The 17,216-nt window shown below is 40.3% G+C and overlaps 1 protein-coding gene across 3 annotated transcripts in view; it reads left to right on the top strand.

Annotated features, from left to right (window-relative positions):
- Positions 1–17,216, top strand: part of MIPOL1 (mirror-image polydactyly 1) — a 384,033-nt gene that overhangs the window by 220,201 nt on the left and 146,616 nt on the right. For all 3 annotated transcript variants that reach the window (XM_040412311.1, XM_040412310.1, XM_040412313.1), the window contains one exon: positions 5,873–5,974. In XM_040412311.1, the coding sequence (XP_040268245.1) occupies positions 5,873–5,974 (102 nt within the window). The remainder of the gene's footprint in view (positions 1–5,872; positions 5,975–17,216) is intronic.

The following is a 17,216-nucleotide window of genomic DNA, read 5'->3' as shown; positions in this document are numbered from 1 at the left end:
ACACGAGCTTTGTTTCAGAAACAGATTTACATCAGTTATGACACTTTTCCATCCTTTCCATTGCGTTCCATTTGGATCAGTTACTGGACCAACCCGTCTAAAAGTGGTTTAGAAATTTAACATTTATTAGTTTTGGTTGTATTTCCCTACTCATTTGTCTCAATGTGCGAATAACACCTTATAACATGAAAGACTTTAGTATGAATATTATTTCACATACATTTCTACTACCCACATTACATACAAGGCCCCAGTCACCTAGTACTTCTAAAAAAATAGAGGCACATGGATATCACCAGCCTACAGTATGCAAAGCAATAGATACAGGCAGTGTCGGACTGGGGTACTTAGGGCCCACCTTCGGGCTCCTGCACACTAACTTATTTTTTTTTCCATGTCTGTATCGTTCACTTCACTTTAATGGGGCCACAAAAAAAAAAAAAAAATGTCTGTGTGCATTCCGTGTCTGTATGTCCGCATGGCTGTTCTGCAAAATGATAGAACGTGTCCTATTATTGTCGGCATTACAGACAAGGATAGGACTGTTCTATTAGAGGCCGGCTGTTCTGTTCCGCATAATGTGGAATGCACACACCCGGTATCCATGTTTTGCGCAATTTGCAGACTGCAAAACATCCAATGATCGTGTTCATGAGCCCTTACAGTGATAACAGAAATATTAAAGATGAAGTATGATGGCAGACATTCACAGTAAAATGCACAAACATGCATGTGGCAGAATTTACACATATATGGATATCCTGCACTTAGGTCAGTCAGAAACAAGACACATGCAGCGCAGACCAATCACTCATTGGACACATGTGGCACACAGGACACTTATACGTGGCTCACATGCCACTGATGCATATGTCACCTACTGCACATACACCACTGATACATAGAACATATATAGCACACACCAATCACACATAGGAAACACGCAATGCACACACCAAGAAATTTTTGCCTAACCCTATTAAGTGTACACACCTAAAGTGGTCAAAGGGGCTGTCTCACTTCAGCAATTGGCATTTATCATGTAGATAAAGTAAATACAAGGCACTTACTAATGTATTGTGATTGTCCATATTGACTCTTTTCCATCACATTATACACGGCACGTATCCATGGTCTTGACCACTCTGCAATCCAGCAGCGGTGGCCGTGCTTGCACACTATAGGTAAAGGTGTTGGCCTATGAGCACTTCCAGCCTTTCCCTATAGTGTGTAAGCACGGCAACCACTGCTGGATTACACAGTGGTAATAACCACGGATACGTGCTGTGTATAATGTGATGGAAAGGAGGCAATATGAACAATCACAATACATTAGTAAGTGCCTTTTATTAACTGCATGATAAATGCCATTTACTGAAGTGAGACAAACCCTTTAACCCCTTTAAGCATAAATGTCTAGCATGAAATTTACCAAATCGTAACCTCCTCATATTGTACATAATCTACAATATAATTAAAAGGGTTGTCCTACCATAATGACCTATTGCCTATCTACAGGATAGGTGATACATATCAGATTGCTGGGGTCTGACTGCTGGAACACCTACTGATCATAAAAAAGGGGTCCTGAGACATTTAATTACATTACCGCCAATCTATGTACACAAGGGTCTTAAGACCACAATCCCTTGATAATGGGGGTCCCAGCAGTCAGACACCCATCAATCAGACACTTATCACCTGTCGTGTCATAGCTGTTGGACCTTTTCAGATTCCCTATCCTTAAAGGTTTTCTTTGGGTGTAAAATAAAATTTAAATAACAAATCCAGCCCAAAATATGTGTCAAAATAAAATAGAAATGCTCGCCTGTTAAAGGGCCTGTGTTCACTTTTCTAGTTATCCTCTATCCACAGGATCGAGGGTAACCAGGTGATCTGTGGGGGTCTGAACGCTGGAGACCCCACTGATCCCCCTTCTTGATTGTGTGGCAGGTCGAGCATATGCCCTGCCTCTCCATCCATTCTCTATGGCAGGGATGGCCAACCTGCGGCTCTCCAGCTGTTGCAAGACTACAACTCCCAGCATGCAAAGACTGCCTACAGCTATCAGCCTACAGCAGGGCATGGTGGGAATTGTAGTTTTCCAACAGCTGAAGAGCCGCTGGTTGGCCATCCCTGCTCTATGGGGTCGCTGGAGATGGCAGAGTACAGCGCTGGCTATTTCCAGTGGTCCCAAAGAGAATAAATAGAGCAGCAGGGCATATGTGTAGCCTGTCACACCATCAAAAAGGGGGAAAAGGACCCGTTCCTGGGATCAGTGGGGGTCGCAGAATCAGACCCCACTAATCATATAGTTATGCTCTATGGTGTGGAGAGGATAACTTGAAAATCTGGACAACCCCTTTAACCCCTTAGGGACCGGGCTCATTTTCACCTTAAGGACCAGGCCATTTTTTGCAAATCTGACCAGTGTCACTTTATGTGGTGATAACTTTAAAACGCTTCGACTTATCCAGGCCATTCTGAGATTGTATTTTCATCACATATTGTACTTCGTGACACTGGTAAAATGGAGTCAAAAAATTTCATTTTTATTTATAAAAAAATACAAAATTTACCAAAAATTTTACATTCCCCATATGTCTACTTCATGTTTGGATCATTTTGTGAATGACATTTTATTTTTTGGGGACGTTACAAGGCTTAGAAGTTTAGAAGCAAATCTTGAAATTTTTCAGAAACTTTCAAAAACCCACTTTTTCAGGACCAGTTCAGGTCTGAAGTCACTTTGTGAGGCTTACATAATAGAAACCACCCAAAAATGACCACCCATTCTAGAAACTAAACCCCTCAAGGTATTCAAAACAGATTTTACAAACTTTGTTAACCCTTTAGGTGTTCCACAAGAATTAATGTAATATAGAGATACAATTTCAAAATTTCACTTTTTTGGCAGATTTTCCATTTTAATAATTTTTTTCCAGTTACAAAGCAAGGGTTAACAGACAAACAAAACTCAATAATTATGGCCCTGATTCTGTAGTTACAAGGAGAGGGATAAGTGGCTGCCAGATCCTTCTGGGACTGTTTTTGTCCAGGGAGAACCCATGGTCAGCCATGTTCCGATCAGTCAGCTGCCACCATACACACAATTATCTGATGTGTATTACATGTTTGAGGCTGGGTTTCCACATTCATGTTTTCTGATTAGTTTTTGTAGCCAAAGCCAAGTATGGATTATAAAGGGTGAATAAGTATAAAGCCTCATTCACATATCAGTGTTTTGGTCAGTAATTTCCATCAGTGATTGTGAGTCAACACCAAGATTGGAGCCTCCATAGACATAAGGTATAAGGGAAAGATCTACACCTGTTCTGTGTTTAGAGCCGCACCTGGTTTTGGTTCAAAATCGCTGATGGAAATCACTGACCGAACACTGACTGTGTGAATGAAGCATAAAGGACAGATCCTACCTCACCTCTTTTTTTTATCCACTCCTGGTTTTGGCTCTAAAAACTGCGTTAAAAAAACTCAAAGTGGAAACCCAGAATGTGATCGTGAGTCCTTCATGGGACAGGTATTGGTGTGAGTTATTAAAACCATGGACAGGTGAATAAAATGTATTATCTTGTGATAATAACACCTTCCATAGGGTGGGTGGATATATTACACACCAACTGAACAGTCAGGTCTGAAGTTAAAATTGGTGGAAGAAGGAAAAATGGTTTGAGGAATATAATAGAGTTCAGAGTTTTGATTTGCCCTCCAAATTCCCAACAATCTCAATTCAATCGAGTACGATGTGCTGTCCAATCCAATGGAGGCCCCAACACATACCTGACAGGACTTAAAGGAAATGTGTCACCAAAAATGTTTCTGCAAGTTAAAACCAGATAGGGACACATCTCCTTTTTATCTAATTTGTTTTTATTTTCTGATTGTAGTTTTTTAAATTTTATTTCTTGAACATGACTATGGGGCCTGCCATCTTGCCTGAGCTGTTCTTTACAGCATTTAGAAAGCACTAATAAAATTCCTTTACGGCAGCCCCATGGTCCATAGACACAATGGTCAGGAGGGGACCTCATTGACTTCTATGGGAGAGTTTTCTAGGCATGCTCTGTGACCTGTGCAGAGGTCATTGTACAGGGAGGGAGTAGATAAGCTTTGATCACCTATTGTGAATGGAGGATCCTGTCTTTTCTATACACAGAGGTGATATAATTACAGGCAGGAGTAGAATGAGTTAACTGCAGTAAAGTGATCTGTACAAACCAAGAAGTGGCGCCAATTATTAGACATAAAGTAGCTAGTGTGAAAACTGCAGGATTTTATGTTGAAGTATATGGAATACATGGAAAATTAAAAACAACATAAAAAATTCTTTAAAAATATGTTAAACATAAAAATTGATTTTTCTGATGACACATTCCCTTTAAAGGTACTGCTGCTAATGTCTTGGTGCCAGATAGCACAGGACTAGAGATGAGCAAATTAATTTGTAATAATCAATTTGTCGCATCAACGAGCATTATTCACCTGAAAAGGGCTGTCCCTGCTGTGGAAGAAGATCCCCCTTGCTGCTTAATTGAAATCTCACCCTGACAATATCTTTCCTGTGCCACTGTTCTGAGTAGTGGTGCAAATGCAAAGACTATGCTTCCGCTACCGTAGCACCAACTGTTCATGCGCCGCTATATATGAACACTCCGGAAGTAGAGGCTCTGCTTTTGAGTCGCTACTCGGAGCAGCAGCGACAAGATTTCCAGCCCTGCCAATTAAGCTGTAGGCGGCACTTCTTCAACAGCAGGGACAGCCTCTTGCAGATGAAGAATACTTGATCATGAGATGAATTGATTTGCTCATTTTTAACACAGGACGCTTTTTAAGAGTCTACACTTTAACTGGTCCCAGCTGTTTTGGCAGCTCGAACGGTGACCTACACAATATTAGGCAGGCAGTTTTAAAAGGGTTTTGCCATCTCAGAGAATGGGGGCATATCGCTAGGATATGCCCCCATTTTCTGATAGGTGCGGGTCCCACCTCTGGGACCCGCATCCACAATGAGAACGGAGCGGGGAAATGAACAGAGGACACACTGCGCATGAGCAGCCGCCCTCCATTCATTTCAATAGGGCTGCCGAAAATAGCCAAGCGCTGGCTCGGCTATTTCTGTCTGCCCCATAGAAATGAATGGGAACAGGGGCCGTGCGGTGCACTTCCATTCACTTCTATGGGAGCAGTGCTTGGTGGTGGATGGACCCCAGGAAATCCAGGGTCCTCCAGCCACAGATCTCCCTGCTCCATTCCCGTTGTAGGTGCGGGTCCCAGTGGTGGGACCGGCACCTATCAGACAATGGGGGCATATCCTAGTGATATGCCCCCATTGTCTGTGATGGGAATGCCCCTTTAATGTCATGGCTGATTGATGTATGTTAGTTCTACGTAATATTAGCAAATATCAGAAGATTTTGGTGAAATGTTTTGGTAAACATTATTTGGAATGGAAATGGTTTCTTTCAGTGACTATATTAATATACTTGAGTCTACAGCAATAAGCATTGAAAACCATAATTGACAAATAAACACATCCTTACATCTGTGGACCATGGACATACTTAATTAGTTCATCTGAAATGAATGACTGCCATAGCTTCACGGGGGGAAATGAGCCGGTGTGGGTATAAATATTTTCCATAGTAAATTTCTGTCCATCCCAAGGTTCTGTCTCTTTTTCCTATCTCCCTTCATAACACATAATATTGTAAATTCCTTTCGCCAGCATGCCTAAAAGCACCTTTTCACTCATTGCCAATAAGTCAGAAGAAGCTATTTTTTCTTGAAAGATGAATTTAGAAGTGTCTAAAATGTTTCATTTCATGATATTCTATTATCCCCCCCCCCCCCACAGTGCAAACATCTGGAAAAGGAGCTTCATCTGCTGAGAGAGAGCAAACAGATCTGTACGGACATTGTAACTGCACAGAAGACCTGCTTTGATCCAGCTTCCAAGGTGAAAACCTCTTATATGACTGCCCAGTTTCGCTGTAATAGTTTCTGTTTTCCTTCCATATACAATTGTTTTCTTTTTTTTGTTGCCTAAAAAAGTTATGAGGTACTGTTGTGTCAAATGCAAACATCATATTAGATTTCCATCTGTTCGATTGTCATAAGAATGCTATATATTGTTATAGGGTGGATCGGTCATTATCCACAAATCCAGGGACCCATGTCCAGAATGAGCTTACAGCCCCTCGGGCAAGTCATCAGTGTTCATGTAAGGGATTTTAAAATAACGGTATAGATAAAATATTCTAAAACTTTGAGATATACTTTCAATGCCTCACTATTTGTAATGAGTTTGCTGTTAGTGAGTGAAAACTTTTTAGTTCATACTAAGAGGCAATAAATCCATACATACCTTCATACCTGGAGCTGTAGCCCAGTCATTGTCATTATGTCAGGCTTCGGTGTGGGAGTAAAACCCACACCGAACGTAGGAGGGAAAGGGTTGAGGGGATAAGGCCTGGAAACTAGGGAAAGGAGCAGGTCCCCTCCTAGAGAAACCCTAATCAAAGTCCTGACTGACTGCAAGTATGAACTGACCCCAGAGGTAGGTGAGTTCATACACAGGAACCAAAAGACCTAACTCACCCTGTAGGACCCTGGTACTAATGTCAGGAGAAGAGACAACCTGTTCCTCCAAACGGTAGGACGAATAGGAGTCTCCCTCAGGCCTAAACACAAATGGCAGGGAAAAGAGCAACACAAGAAAATCCCAACAATAAACAACAGGGGAAGGAGACACTTAACTTCAAATGGCTATGGAAGCACTCCACCGAGATCCAAACACCCGCAATCCACAACAAGACTGAAGCTATAAACCGCACAGCATGGTGGGAGAAGTCACAATAAATAGTAAAGGTTAAATGACCACATAAGCAACACCTGAGGCAAGGGGTGTGGCCATTACCAGAAACGGACACGAATTGATCCACAACGAACCTGTCAGATCAAACCACGTGGTGCCAGTCTCACTGATCTCCTGGCACCTGTCACGGGAACGTCCGTGACACATTATCTCTACAAAGTGAGTAACATAGTACTTTCAGCTCCTCCCCTCGTGCCAGTTATGTGCTGTAATCACAGGACTATATCAGTAAGCAAGATTGATTAGATATTCAGCATATATTAGCTATACCCTGCTCCTTATTAGATCCTGCCACTGACACCACAAAAAAAGAAGGAAAGGACTACAGTACTTCTCCTTCTGATATTCAGTGCATATTAGCTATAACCTGCTACTCATCAGATCCTACGATTGGCATAAGCAGAGACGAAATAAAGGAATGCAGTAATTCGCCTTCTGCCTCATACTGAAATTTTTGGAGTCTGCATATTTAATTCCAAATTAGAAAATTGAATGTACACACATATCCAAATAGGTTTTTAACCCTTTAAAGGGGTATACTCAGGATAGGCCATCAGTATCCGATAAGCAGGGGTCTGACTCCCGGAACCCCTGGCAATCAGCTGTTTGAACAGACCATGGCACTTGTGCAAATGCTTTGGCCTCTTCACTAACTTATAGCGGCGGTGCAATGTATTTACAACTACTAGGTGGGGGTGCCGGGGGAGGGATCACCGCCAAACTGATATTGATGAGCTATTGTGAGGATAGGTCAACAGTATCAGAATGCTGTACATGTATGGCATTGGAGGCTGGTAGTAACCACAGAGCACCTAACGTCCCCCAGTTTTAGAAAAATCAAAAAGAAAATTATTATAAAATCTCCCCCCCCAAATAACCTTATCCATTTATCAAGCACTTTATTATTGGAGATAATTGAAAAAAACATGGTTGGTATTGCCATGTCTGTAACAAAAATAAAACAAAACAGTGGCAGGATTGCTGCAGTTTGGTCACTTTGCCTTCAAGAATTGTCATAAAAAACGAATTAGAAAGCGGTGCGCGCCTGATCACTGCAGCCAGGGCCCTGCTGTATCCGCCATCATCGTTATTTACAGTGATGCCGGCGGATTAACCCCTTCTATACCGCGGTCAGCGCTGACCGCGACATAGAAGCGGTTTGCTGCAGGTGAGGGAGCCCATCAAGTCCCCTTGCACGGCATCGGGACCTGCCTTCTACGGGTGCCCAGTAGGTCCAGCCTCAGACTGGGTCTCCTAGGCAACCTGTTAGTGTATTACTCAGTGTAATACACTAACAGGCAATGCATTACAATACAGATGTATTGTAATTCATTGCATAGGGGATCAGACCCCCAAAAGTTGAAGTCCCAGAGTGGGACAGAAATAAAGATAAAAAATAGTGTTTTTAATAAATAAAAAAAGTTTCAAGTAAAAAAAAAAAAAAAAAACTTCCCTTTACTCAGATTTCATAATAAAAAATAGAAAAAAAAAGGAAAAACACACATATAAGGTATAGCTGCGTCCGTAACTACCGGCTCTATAAATGTATAACAAGATGATCCCCGTCCGATAAACACCATAAAAATTAAAATAAAAACTGTGTACAAAAAAGCCATTTTTGTCACCTTACATCACAAAAAGTGCAAAACCAAGCGATCAAATATGTCAAACAAAATGGTACCAATAATACCGTCACCTCATCCTGCAAAAAATGAGACCCTACATAACAGAAAATCGCTTACAAAAATTAAAAACTATAGCTCTCAGAACATGGAGACACTAAAACATCATTTTATTCTTTCAAATATGCTATTATTGTGTTAAAGTAAAATAAATAAAAAAAAGTATACATATTAGGTATCTCCATGTCCGTAACAACCAGCTGTATAAAAATATCACATGACCTAACCCCTCAGGTGAACACCGTAAAAAAAAAAAAGTGTCCAAAAAGCCATTTTTGTTACATCACAAAAAGTGCAACACCAAGCGATCAAAAAGGCATATTTCCCCCAAAATGTTACCAATAAAACCATCACCTCATCCCACAAAAAATGAGATCCTACCTAAGACAATCGTTCAAAAAAGCTATAACTCAGACTAGAGATTCACTAAAACATTTTTTGGTTTAAAAAATGCTATTATTGTGTAAAACTTAAATAAATAAGAAAAAGTATACATATTGGGTATTGCCACGTCCGTAACGATCTGCTCTATAAAAATATCACATGACCTAACCCCTCAGGTGAACGCTGTAAAAAAATAAATAAAACTGTGCCAAAATTAAAAAAAATTTGGTCACTTTGACCCATGAAGTGTAATAATGAATGATCAAAAAAATCATATGTACCCAAAAATGGTACCAATAAAATGGCACCTTATCCCCTAGTTTCCAAAATGGGGTCACTTTTTGGGAGTTTCTACTGTAAGGGTGCATCAGGGAGGCTTCAAATGGGACATGGCATCTAAAAACCAGTCCAGCAAAATCTGCCTTCCAAAAACCATATGGCGTTGCTGTTCTTCTGCACCCTGCCTTGTGCCCTTACATCAGTTTACGACCACATGTGGGGTGTTTCTGTAAACCGCAGAATCAGGGTAATAAATATTAAGTTTTGTTTGGCTGTTAACCCTTGATGTGTTAAAGAAAAAAATGGATTCAAATTGAAAATCAGCTAAAAAAGTGAACTTTAGAAATGTCATCTCCATTTTCCTTCAATTCTTGTGGAACACCTAAAGGGTTAACAAAGGTTGTAAAATCAGTTTTAAGTAACTTAAGGGTGTAGTTTCTACAATGGGGTCATTTATGGGGGGGTTTCTACTATGTAAGCCCCACAAAGGGACTTCAGACCTGAAATGGTCCTTAAAAAGTGGGTTTTGGAAATGTTCTTAAAAATTTTAAGAATTGCTTCTAAACTTCTAAGCCTTGTAACGTCCTAAAAAAATAAAATGACATTTACAAAAAGATGCCAACATAAAGGAGACATATGGGGATGTTAAGTAATGAATATTTTATGAGGTATCACTTTCTGTTTTAAAAGCAGAGAAATTAAAGTTTTGAAAATTGCAAAACTGGCCCAGGGTAGAAGGGGTTAAGGAGTTTAATTCTTGGTATGACAATATGTTCATGGCTTTTTTTTAGCTTTATATCTTATGTTGCTAATCGTCACCAGCTATTACATTTCCACATTTGTCAAATGGGGCAGCGCTGCAAATATGTCCCTGTGGTGGCAGCACGACAATGGAAATTTAACATTTAATACGACCATTAATGTTACAATTTTTGCACATATTTTTTTGGTTTTTTATACCCGTGTTTTTCTCAGTACTGCATATAAGGGTGTACACTTCAAACCATTGGCTATATTGTTGGAGTTAAGACTACGGTGTTTGCCTTGCAGATGTTCACAATCAGAGAAATCTCAGGTTGGGAAATTGAATTCATTTTTGGGAAAACTGAGCGAGCGAAACAAATAGGTCATCTATTTTGGAGCCTGAGACCTCACAGTTTTCCAACTGGTTCCAGCTCCCACACCTTGTATCCGTGTGTGGTTTTGCCACGTTAATAAACCTAAAAGTAGTTCAGTTATAAAGTAATGTTTTACTTTTATTTTCTTTTTTTAGTTTTTATTATTTCTCCTTCAGATTTTTATTTTAATAACTTGCTACAAAAAGGAGTTGTAGAGTATTGCCCAGTTTCAGCTGGATAACTGCCTAAGAAGAACGCTTAAAATGAATAACTTATTATGTTATTGTTAAAATATAATGGCTACCCGACAACAAGACATTTCAGGCTAGGTGTAATGAGGTAGTGGACTCTACATATATATATCCAGCCACAATTCCCATTAACACCATTGAACAAAGAAAACTGTGTGGTGCCGGGGGATATATTGTTTCCTCCACAGTTGCACCACACACCCACAGATAATCTGTATTTACTTGGTATGTATCTGTTAGCTCACAGGTCATACAGGGCTGATTCCAGAGTTTTCTGACAGGGGGCGATTGGTTTAGTGTGCGATTGTAGCCACCAATCAACCTCAGAGCCCGTAGGCTGTGCAACTTGGCGCTGCACGTGTGGCGTCTCCAGCATGCAGCGCTGCGCCCTGTCCTTTCCAGCTCACAGGAATCGCCAAATACATGGGCAACCTGGAGCTGGATGCCACCATACTCTGCTTCTGATGAAAAGCTGCCCAAATAGGAGTGGACGCTACATTAGGATCAGATCAGTTGGGGCTGGACTATGACACTGAGGTTGATTGGTGGCTACAATCGCACACTAAACCAATCGCCCCCTGTCAGAAAACTCTGGAATCAGCCCTGTATGACCTGTGAGCTAACAGTTACCTACCATGTAAATACAGATTATCTGTGGGTGTGTGGTGCAATTGTGGAGGAAACAATATATCCCCCGGCACCACACAGTTTTCTTTGTTCAGTGGTGTTAATGGGAATAGTGGCTGGATATATATATGTAGAGTCCACTACCTCATTACACCTAGCCTGAAATGTCTTGTTGGCGGGTAGCCATTATATTTTAACAATAACATAATAAATTATTCATTTTAAGCGTTCTTCTCAGGCACTTATCCAGCTTTTCAGTAGTATAAGTACGCAAACCAATCTCTATTTCAGTTAACCGATTATTGCCCAGTTTTATTTGTATTACACACTTTTACCATAACTTTTTTGGAATCTGTTATGGGGGTAAGGCTTATTAGGGTACATAATGAGCAGTTTTTTGCTTCCTTCTGAATCAATGGAAACCCTAAAAGGAAGAGCTTTCATTTAAAGCACCACGTCGTCATTCCTACCATATTGTAGAGAATTCTACCCCAAGTACTCAAAGGGTTATGACTATAGGAGTAACATGAACAACAATGAGAGACTTGGTGAGATGGTGAAATCAGGAATGTGTTTGTGTATATTTTTGTGGACCCTGTACAAAGGAGACCTCTCCAATACTTAAAAATGGCCAACCCTGGCTGCTTTTATTCTGTAACTTTTAGCTCACAGTTGTCATAAAGAAGATGCTTTAACCGGTTGATTTAAAGAGGGCTTAAAATGAAAATGTCAAAATTGTCATAGATAGAGAAATAGAAAGCGCATCAGTCACTATTGCATCTCCTCAGTAACCGGACATACGAAAAATGTCCTTGTCCTTGAAAAAATGACATTGAAGGGGTTATCCAGCAATTTTTTATTACATGTATTCCCCCTTGTAATAACTTTTACATTGGCACATATTAAAAATTGCTTACCGGGCAAAGCTGTGCTCCCGCCTCAATTTTACCAGTACAGAATCACATGCCGTACATTTGGACATGATCCTAGCCCAGTTACAACACACAGCACATGCGTGAGAATGAATCCCTCTTCAGCATTGGATTCATTCTCCTTCTTGTGCTGAGCGTTGTATCCAGCCAAGGATCACGTCCTCAATACACAGCATGTGGTCCCAGAAGTGGCCGCTGCATAAAATTGGACGCATGTATAAGGATGTGGAATGGACAAAAAAATGCTCCATAACCCCTTTAAGTTTAAATTCGGTCTATTATTTGATGAATCAATCAAACTGAATTCTAAACACTGGCAGTCCAGTCATGTGGTTGTAGACTGCCAAGATGATAAACTATAAATGACTTCATATAATCTCTACTGTTCAGTTTTAGGAATGGTCATGGCCTAATGTTTGGCCTAAAACAATGATCAGGTTGACATTCTTATCTTGTCGAGAGGAGACAGCTCCTACAATGATTAGAAGGGCGCAATACGAGATACTGTATGTAGACTTTCCTACAGGTGACCCCTATCCATTTACTCCTTATGCAGTAACTAAAGAGCCAAATTCTACACTAGACTGAAAGGTGCTTGTCGAAATGTGGTGGATACTCAATGACTTCAGTTGGCGCCCTCATATATGTTTACATTGTGGCCTCTCAGCAGTGAACATCACATCTGTAATGACGTGAAGTTTCCCCAACTGGACCACCCCTGTAAGAGTCAAGAATGTCCATCTGCACATAGCCCCCAATTCAGGACTGTGATAGTATCGTCTGCCAATGTAGGGTCTTTTTGATTGCATCGGTTTAGTCTGTAGACAAATTTGTAATTGTCCTGCTGTCAATCTTAGAATTTGCCTTGCGCCAGTCTACTTTTTTTTTACATGGAATAATGTAGCCAATGTTTTACTGGGAGAACTGTTGTGGCTTTATAATCCCCTACTGGTACCATCTCATTAGCCGAAATATTAACAATCAATTAAAGTAAAACCACCAGACACCACTTTAAATGGTTCATAATTCAGTATATTTGTGCATGTGGCCATAGTGTCCAACGCAAGTACTAAAAATGTGCACCACACATACAAATACTAATTTTTATTATACATTAATATTTCTCCTAAAATATGGGGTGACAGGAGGGAAAGCTACAGAATGAGCCAAACACCGAGAAGAGCTGGCAGAGACAGTGCGGGTTAGGGAATTTATTAGTGAGAGGTACTAGTGTTTGGCATGAGAAAGAGCAGTGTTGAGACAGGAGGAATTTACAGGAAACTTAGTGTTAGTGTGCCACTTCCTGCATGGAAATTGAGACGAGGAAGCGTAAAGCAAAAGAAAGCATGTTTGTGAGTTTAAGCGTGGTAGGAGGTTAGAAGTGTTAGTACTGTACAATCACCAGGGTGGAAGGGTCTACATATGGGATGAGAGAACCAATTTGTAGGAATTAAGAAGAGTCAAGGTGGGTAAATTGTACCTACAATTTTCACAAAAAGTCAACAAATATTCAAGAGTGCCCATCAGATTGGAGGTAATTTACATAAAATATTTGGGAATCGCACAATCCTGATTTTCTGATAAACAGTTATTGATAGAATCACCAAAATATCCATCAGGATATTCCCATGAAATCTCTACACCATGTTATAGACCCACGGTCGTACAGCATGCCAACTGGCAGGCAATAGCAAATTTAACTTCTTCCAGCTGTACCTGTATTTTTAAATAAACCATTTATAATGGAATCCATTTTTTGTACAGTCTTCCTGAATTTCTGCTTTTCCTTTTCGTTCTGCTTACAACACAAACTTTAAAAAAAAACTTCAACCAAAAGTTGGTTACTTGATTTCTGTTGTTGTCCAGCCATGAGAAATTATTTTAATACAGCTTTGAATATTATAAAATGCCAAAAGAATTAGTACCTTATCGTTGTGGTCTCTGCTCCCTCTCCAGACAGTCATGTAACCACCGGGGTGACAAGATACAGCCTGTGACCTTACAGGAGTGATGTTCAAAATTGTGCATTTCTATTTCCAGCTATAAAATCTCTAAATTCAATTTCTTATTCAAGGGTCAACAGAAGTACTGTCTTTACAGGGTAATCCTGCGATGATAGCCTTTTCATCCTTTATACTTTTCTGTTTCAAATTGCAATTCTAATGAGTAAAAAAAGCATCTTCTCTATTCTACTTCTAGTATTTATTTGATGCATTTTAGCTTCTGACCGCAAATCAAGAAAAAGTCCCAACTCCAGACCTTTTCTAACGAAGCACATAGAGTGTGAAAAGATCTTGCTGATCAGCCAGATTTTCTTAAGGGGGCATTTTTTTGAACCGCCCCCTGCTGTTTCTTCTCTGGCCAAAATTCTGGTCCACCTTCTCCTGCATTCACTGGTGGACCAACATGCTCAGTAGCTTCCCTGCTCCCCTCCCCTCAGTGCCGACGTAGTGATCTCATAGTGATGCGGTGCATCATTCGGTCCTACTTCTATAGTCATAGGAATATGTAGCTATAGCTCTCTCTAGACAGTGGAGAAGGAAATTAGGGATGGGGAAGCAATACATTCCTTAGTGCTATTTGCAAGTGGAATTACTGGGTCTGTGTGTTATGAACTATTTTCTATGGCGGTAATGACGAGAGGAGGGCTGCGGCCCACCTACAGAAAGTAAAAATACAAGAGCTACAGAGAGGCGAGTAAAGAAGCTAAAAAGGATGAACGCGGCTTTTTTTTCTTTTTTGCATTGCACTGCACTCTCACTGTCTGTGTGTGCGTATATTTTATTTTTGGAATAACCCCATTTAAAAATCATAATTGGCACAAACATAAGATACAGGTGTAACTCGAAAAATTGGAATATTGTGCAAAGTTCATTTATTTCAGTAATCTAACTTAAAAGGTGAAACTAACATATGAGACTCATTACATGCAAAGCGAGATATTTCAAGCCTTTATTTGTTATAATTTGGATGATTATGGCTTACAGCTTATGAAACCCCAAAGTCACAATTTTGACCCTTTGCTCAGGGGTTATAGAATAATTAGCTGACTAGAGTGTGAGACTTTGGGCCTAGAATATTGAACCTTTTCACAAAATTCAAATTTTAAGCTGCATTACTGCAATTCCTTTTGAAATAAATGGACTTTTGCACGAGATTATAATTTTTCGAGTTTCACCTGTATAATGGCACCTGTGGTGACTGTTGTGTGAGACTGGTAGTGCGTCTAATAACTTGGAAAAGTACATACATGTAGTTTTTCCAGTTCCATTTACTTGAATTGTGACAAGAAACTTTCTAACCCTTTAGTTGAAAACAAAGGGAGATGACTGAGTATGAACATAGCATGTACTTCACTCTGTTGTTTTTGTGTAATGAAACTGAATTCCCACCATTTTTGGTAGGAAATGGAGATACGGCCCCATACACAACTTGTTTTTTTACCTTTTTTAAAGATTAGAAAAAAAAAAAACGGTACCGTACTTTATAAGCAGGCATTTTATTAGTAAATCTGTATCTCCAGAAATATTAATAAACACATACTATATGCAATCACTGTATTTGTTAGACAAATATTCCCATACTACGTTATATGGATATAAGTAAATGATGGAAAACACCCTTCAGGATGATCAAACAGATGTCCTTGCCAAGTATGCAAAAACAAAAAGATCACCTATGCAAATAGTAATTTGGCAGTGTACTCCTGACCACCCACTTCTAGAGTAAGTTGAATTTTCGGGCTATACATGATTAATCAAATTGTTTTATGAAAAATTTGAGGTTGCTGAGTAGTTCAAATGAGGGTAATTTAAAGGGGTTGTCCAGGTTCAGAGCTGAACCCAGATATAACCTCTGCTACCTACTCATTTACTGTGTATGAGTGGAGCATTGGAGCATTTCCTTGCTACGACGCTTCCCCCTGCCTTGTGCTGCATCACGCAGGGCAAGGTCTGGTTTTTTACTGCCGGTGACGTACTGGGCTTCACATCACTATGCTAGGCGGAGACTTCCACCTTGCCGTGAGCCCAGTGACGTCACTGGCACAAATAAGCGGTCTATAACACTGCCCTGGTCTGGTTAATCAGCATCGATGACACAATTAATTCTGACCAAATCCCACAACTCCATTTGCTGAAAACTTAGTGCAGTAGATGAAAGCCACCCCATGATACATCCCTCTGAAATCAGAAGATGTCTATCAGTGCCATCAGCTCAGAATTGGCAGAAACAAAGGGGACCCAGATACCGGCATCTAATTGGCTCCAAATTTATTCTGCAGCAGAACAACGATGCCAAAGATACAGCCAATGTCATTAAAAACTATCTTCAGCATAAAAAAGAACAAGGAGTCCTGGAAGTGATGAGATGGCCCCCACTAGAGATGAGCGAAGCATTGCAAAATTTGATTCGGCTACTTTGCCGAATTTTACAAAGAAATTTGCTTAGTGGTGATATGATTTCTTTGTAAGTAGTGGGTGCAATGACAGGGAGTGACAATTGCGCCGCTCCCCCGTCATTGTACCCCTCAGATGCCGCATTCATAGCTGATCACGGCATCTGATAGAGTGTAAAATAAAAAAATGAAATCATACTTACGTCATCCATTTGCTCGCGCTGGGCCAGCCGCCATCTTGATTGAAGATGTAAAGCGAAATCTCACGCGGCCTGTGATGACGTCATGCGAGATCTTCAATCAAGATGGATGTTTTTTTACGCTATTTCAGGGAAAATGGATTCGCTACCGCGAAGCACGAGGAAATTCGGCTTTGCGGCGAATCGAATTTTCCCTGACTTTGATTCGCTCAACACTAGTCCAGAGCCGGGATCTCAAAACCATTGAGTCTGTCTGGGATTACATGAAGAGACAGAAGAATTTGAGCAAGTCTACATCCACAGAAGATCTGGAACAACCTTCCTGCCGAGTTCCTTCAAAAACGATGTGTACATGTACCTAGAAGAACTGATGCTGTTCTGAAGCCAAAGGGTGGTCACAGTGAATACTGATTTGATTTAGATTTCTTTTTACTTTATTCACTTTGTATTTGTTA

This window comes from Bufo bufo, chromosome 11 (genome assembly GCF_905171765.1).
Source record: "Bufo bufo chromosome 11, aBufBuf1.1, whole genome shotgun sequence".
NCBI lineage: Eukaryota > Metazoa > Chordata > Amphibia > Anura > Bufonidae > Bufo > Bufo bufo.
Note: the sequence above shows the minus strand (reverse complement) of the source record. Positions and strands in the feature narration are given on the sequence as shown.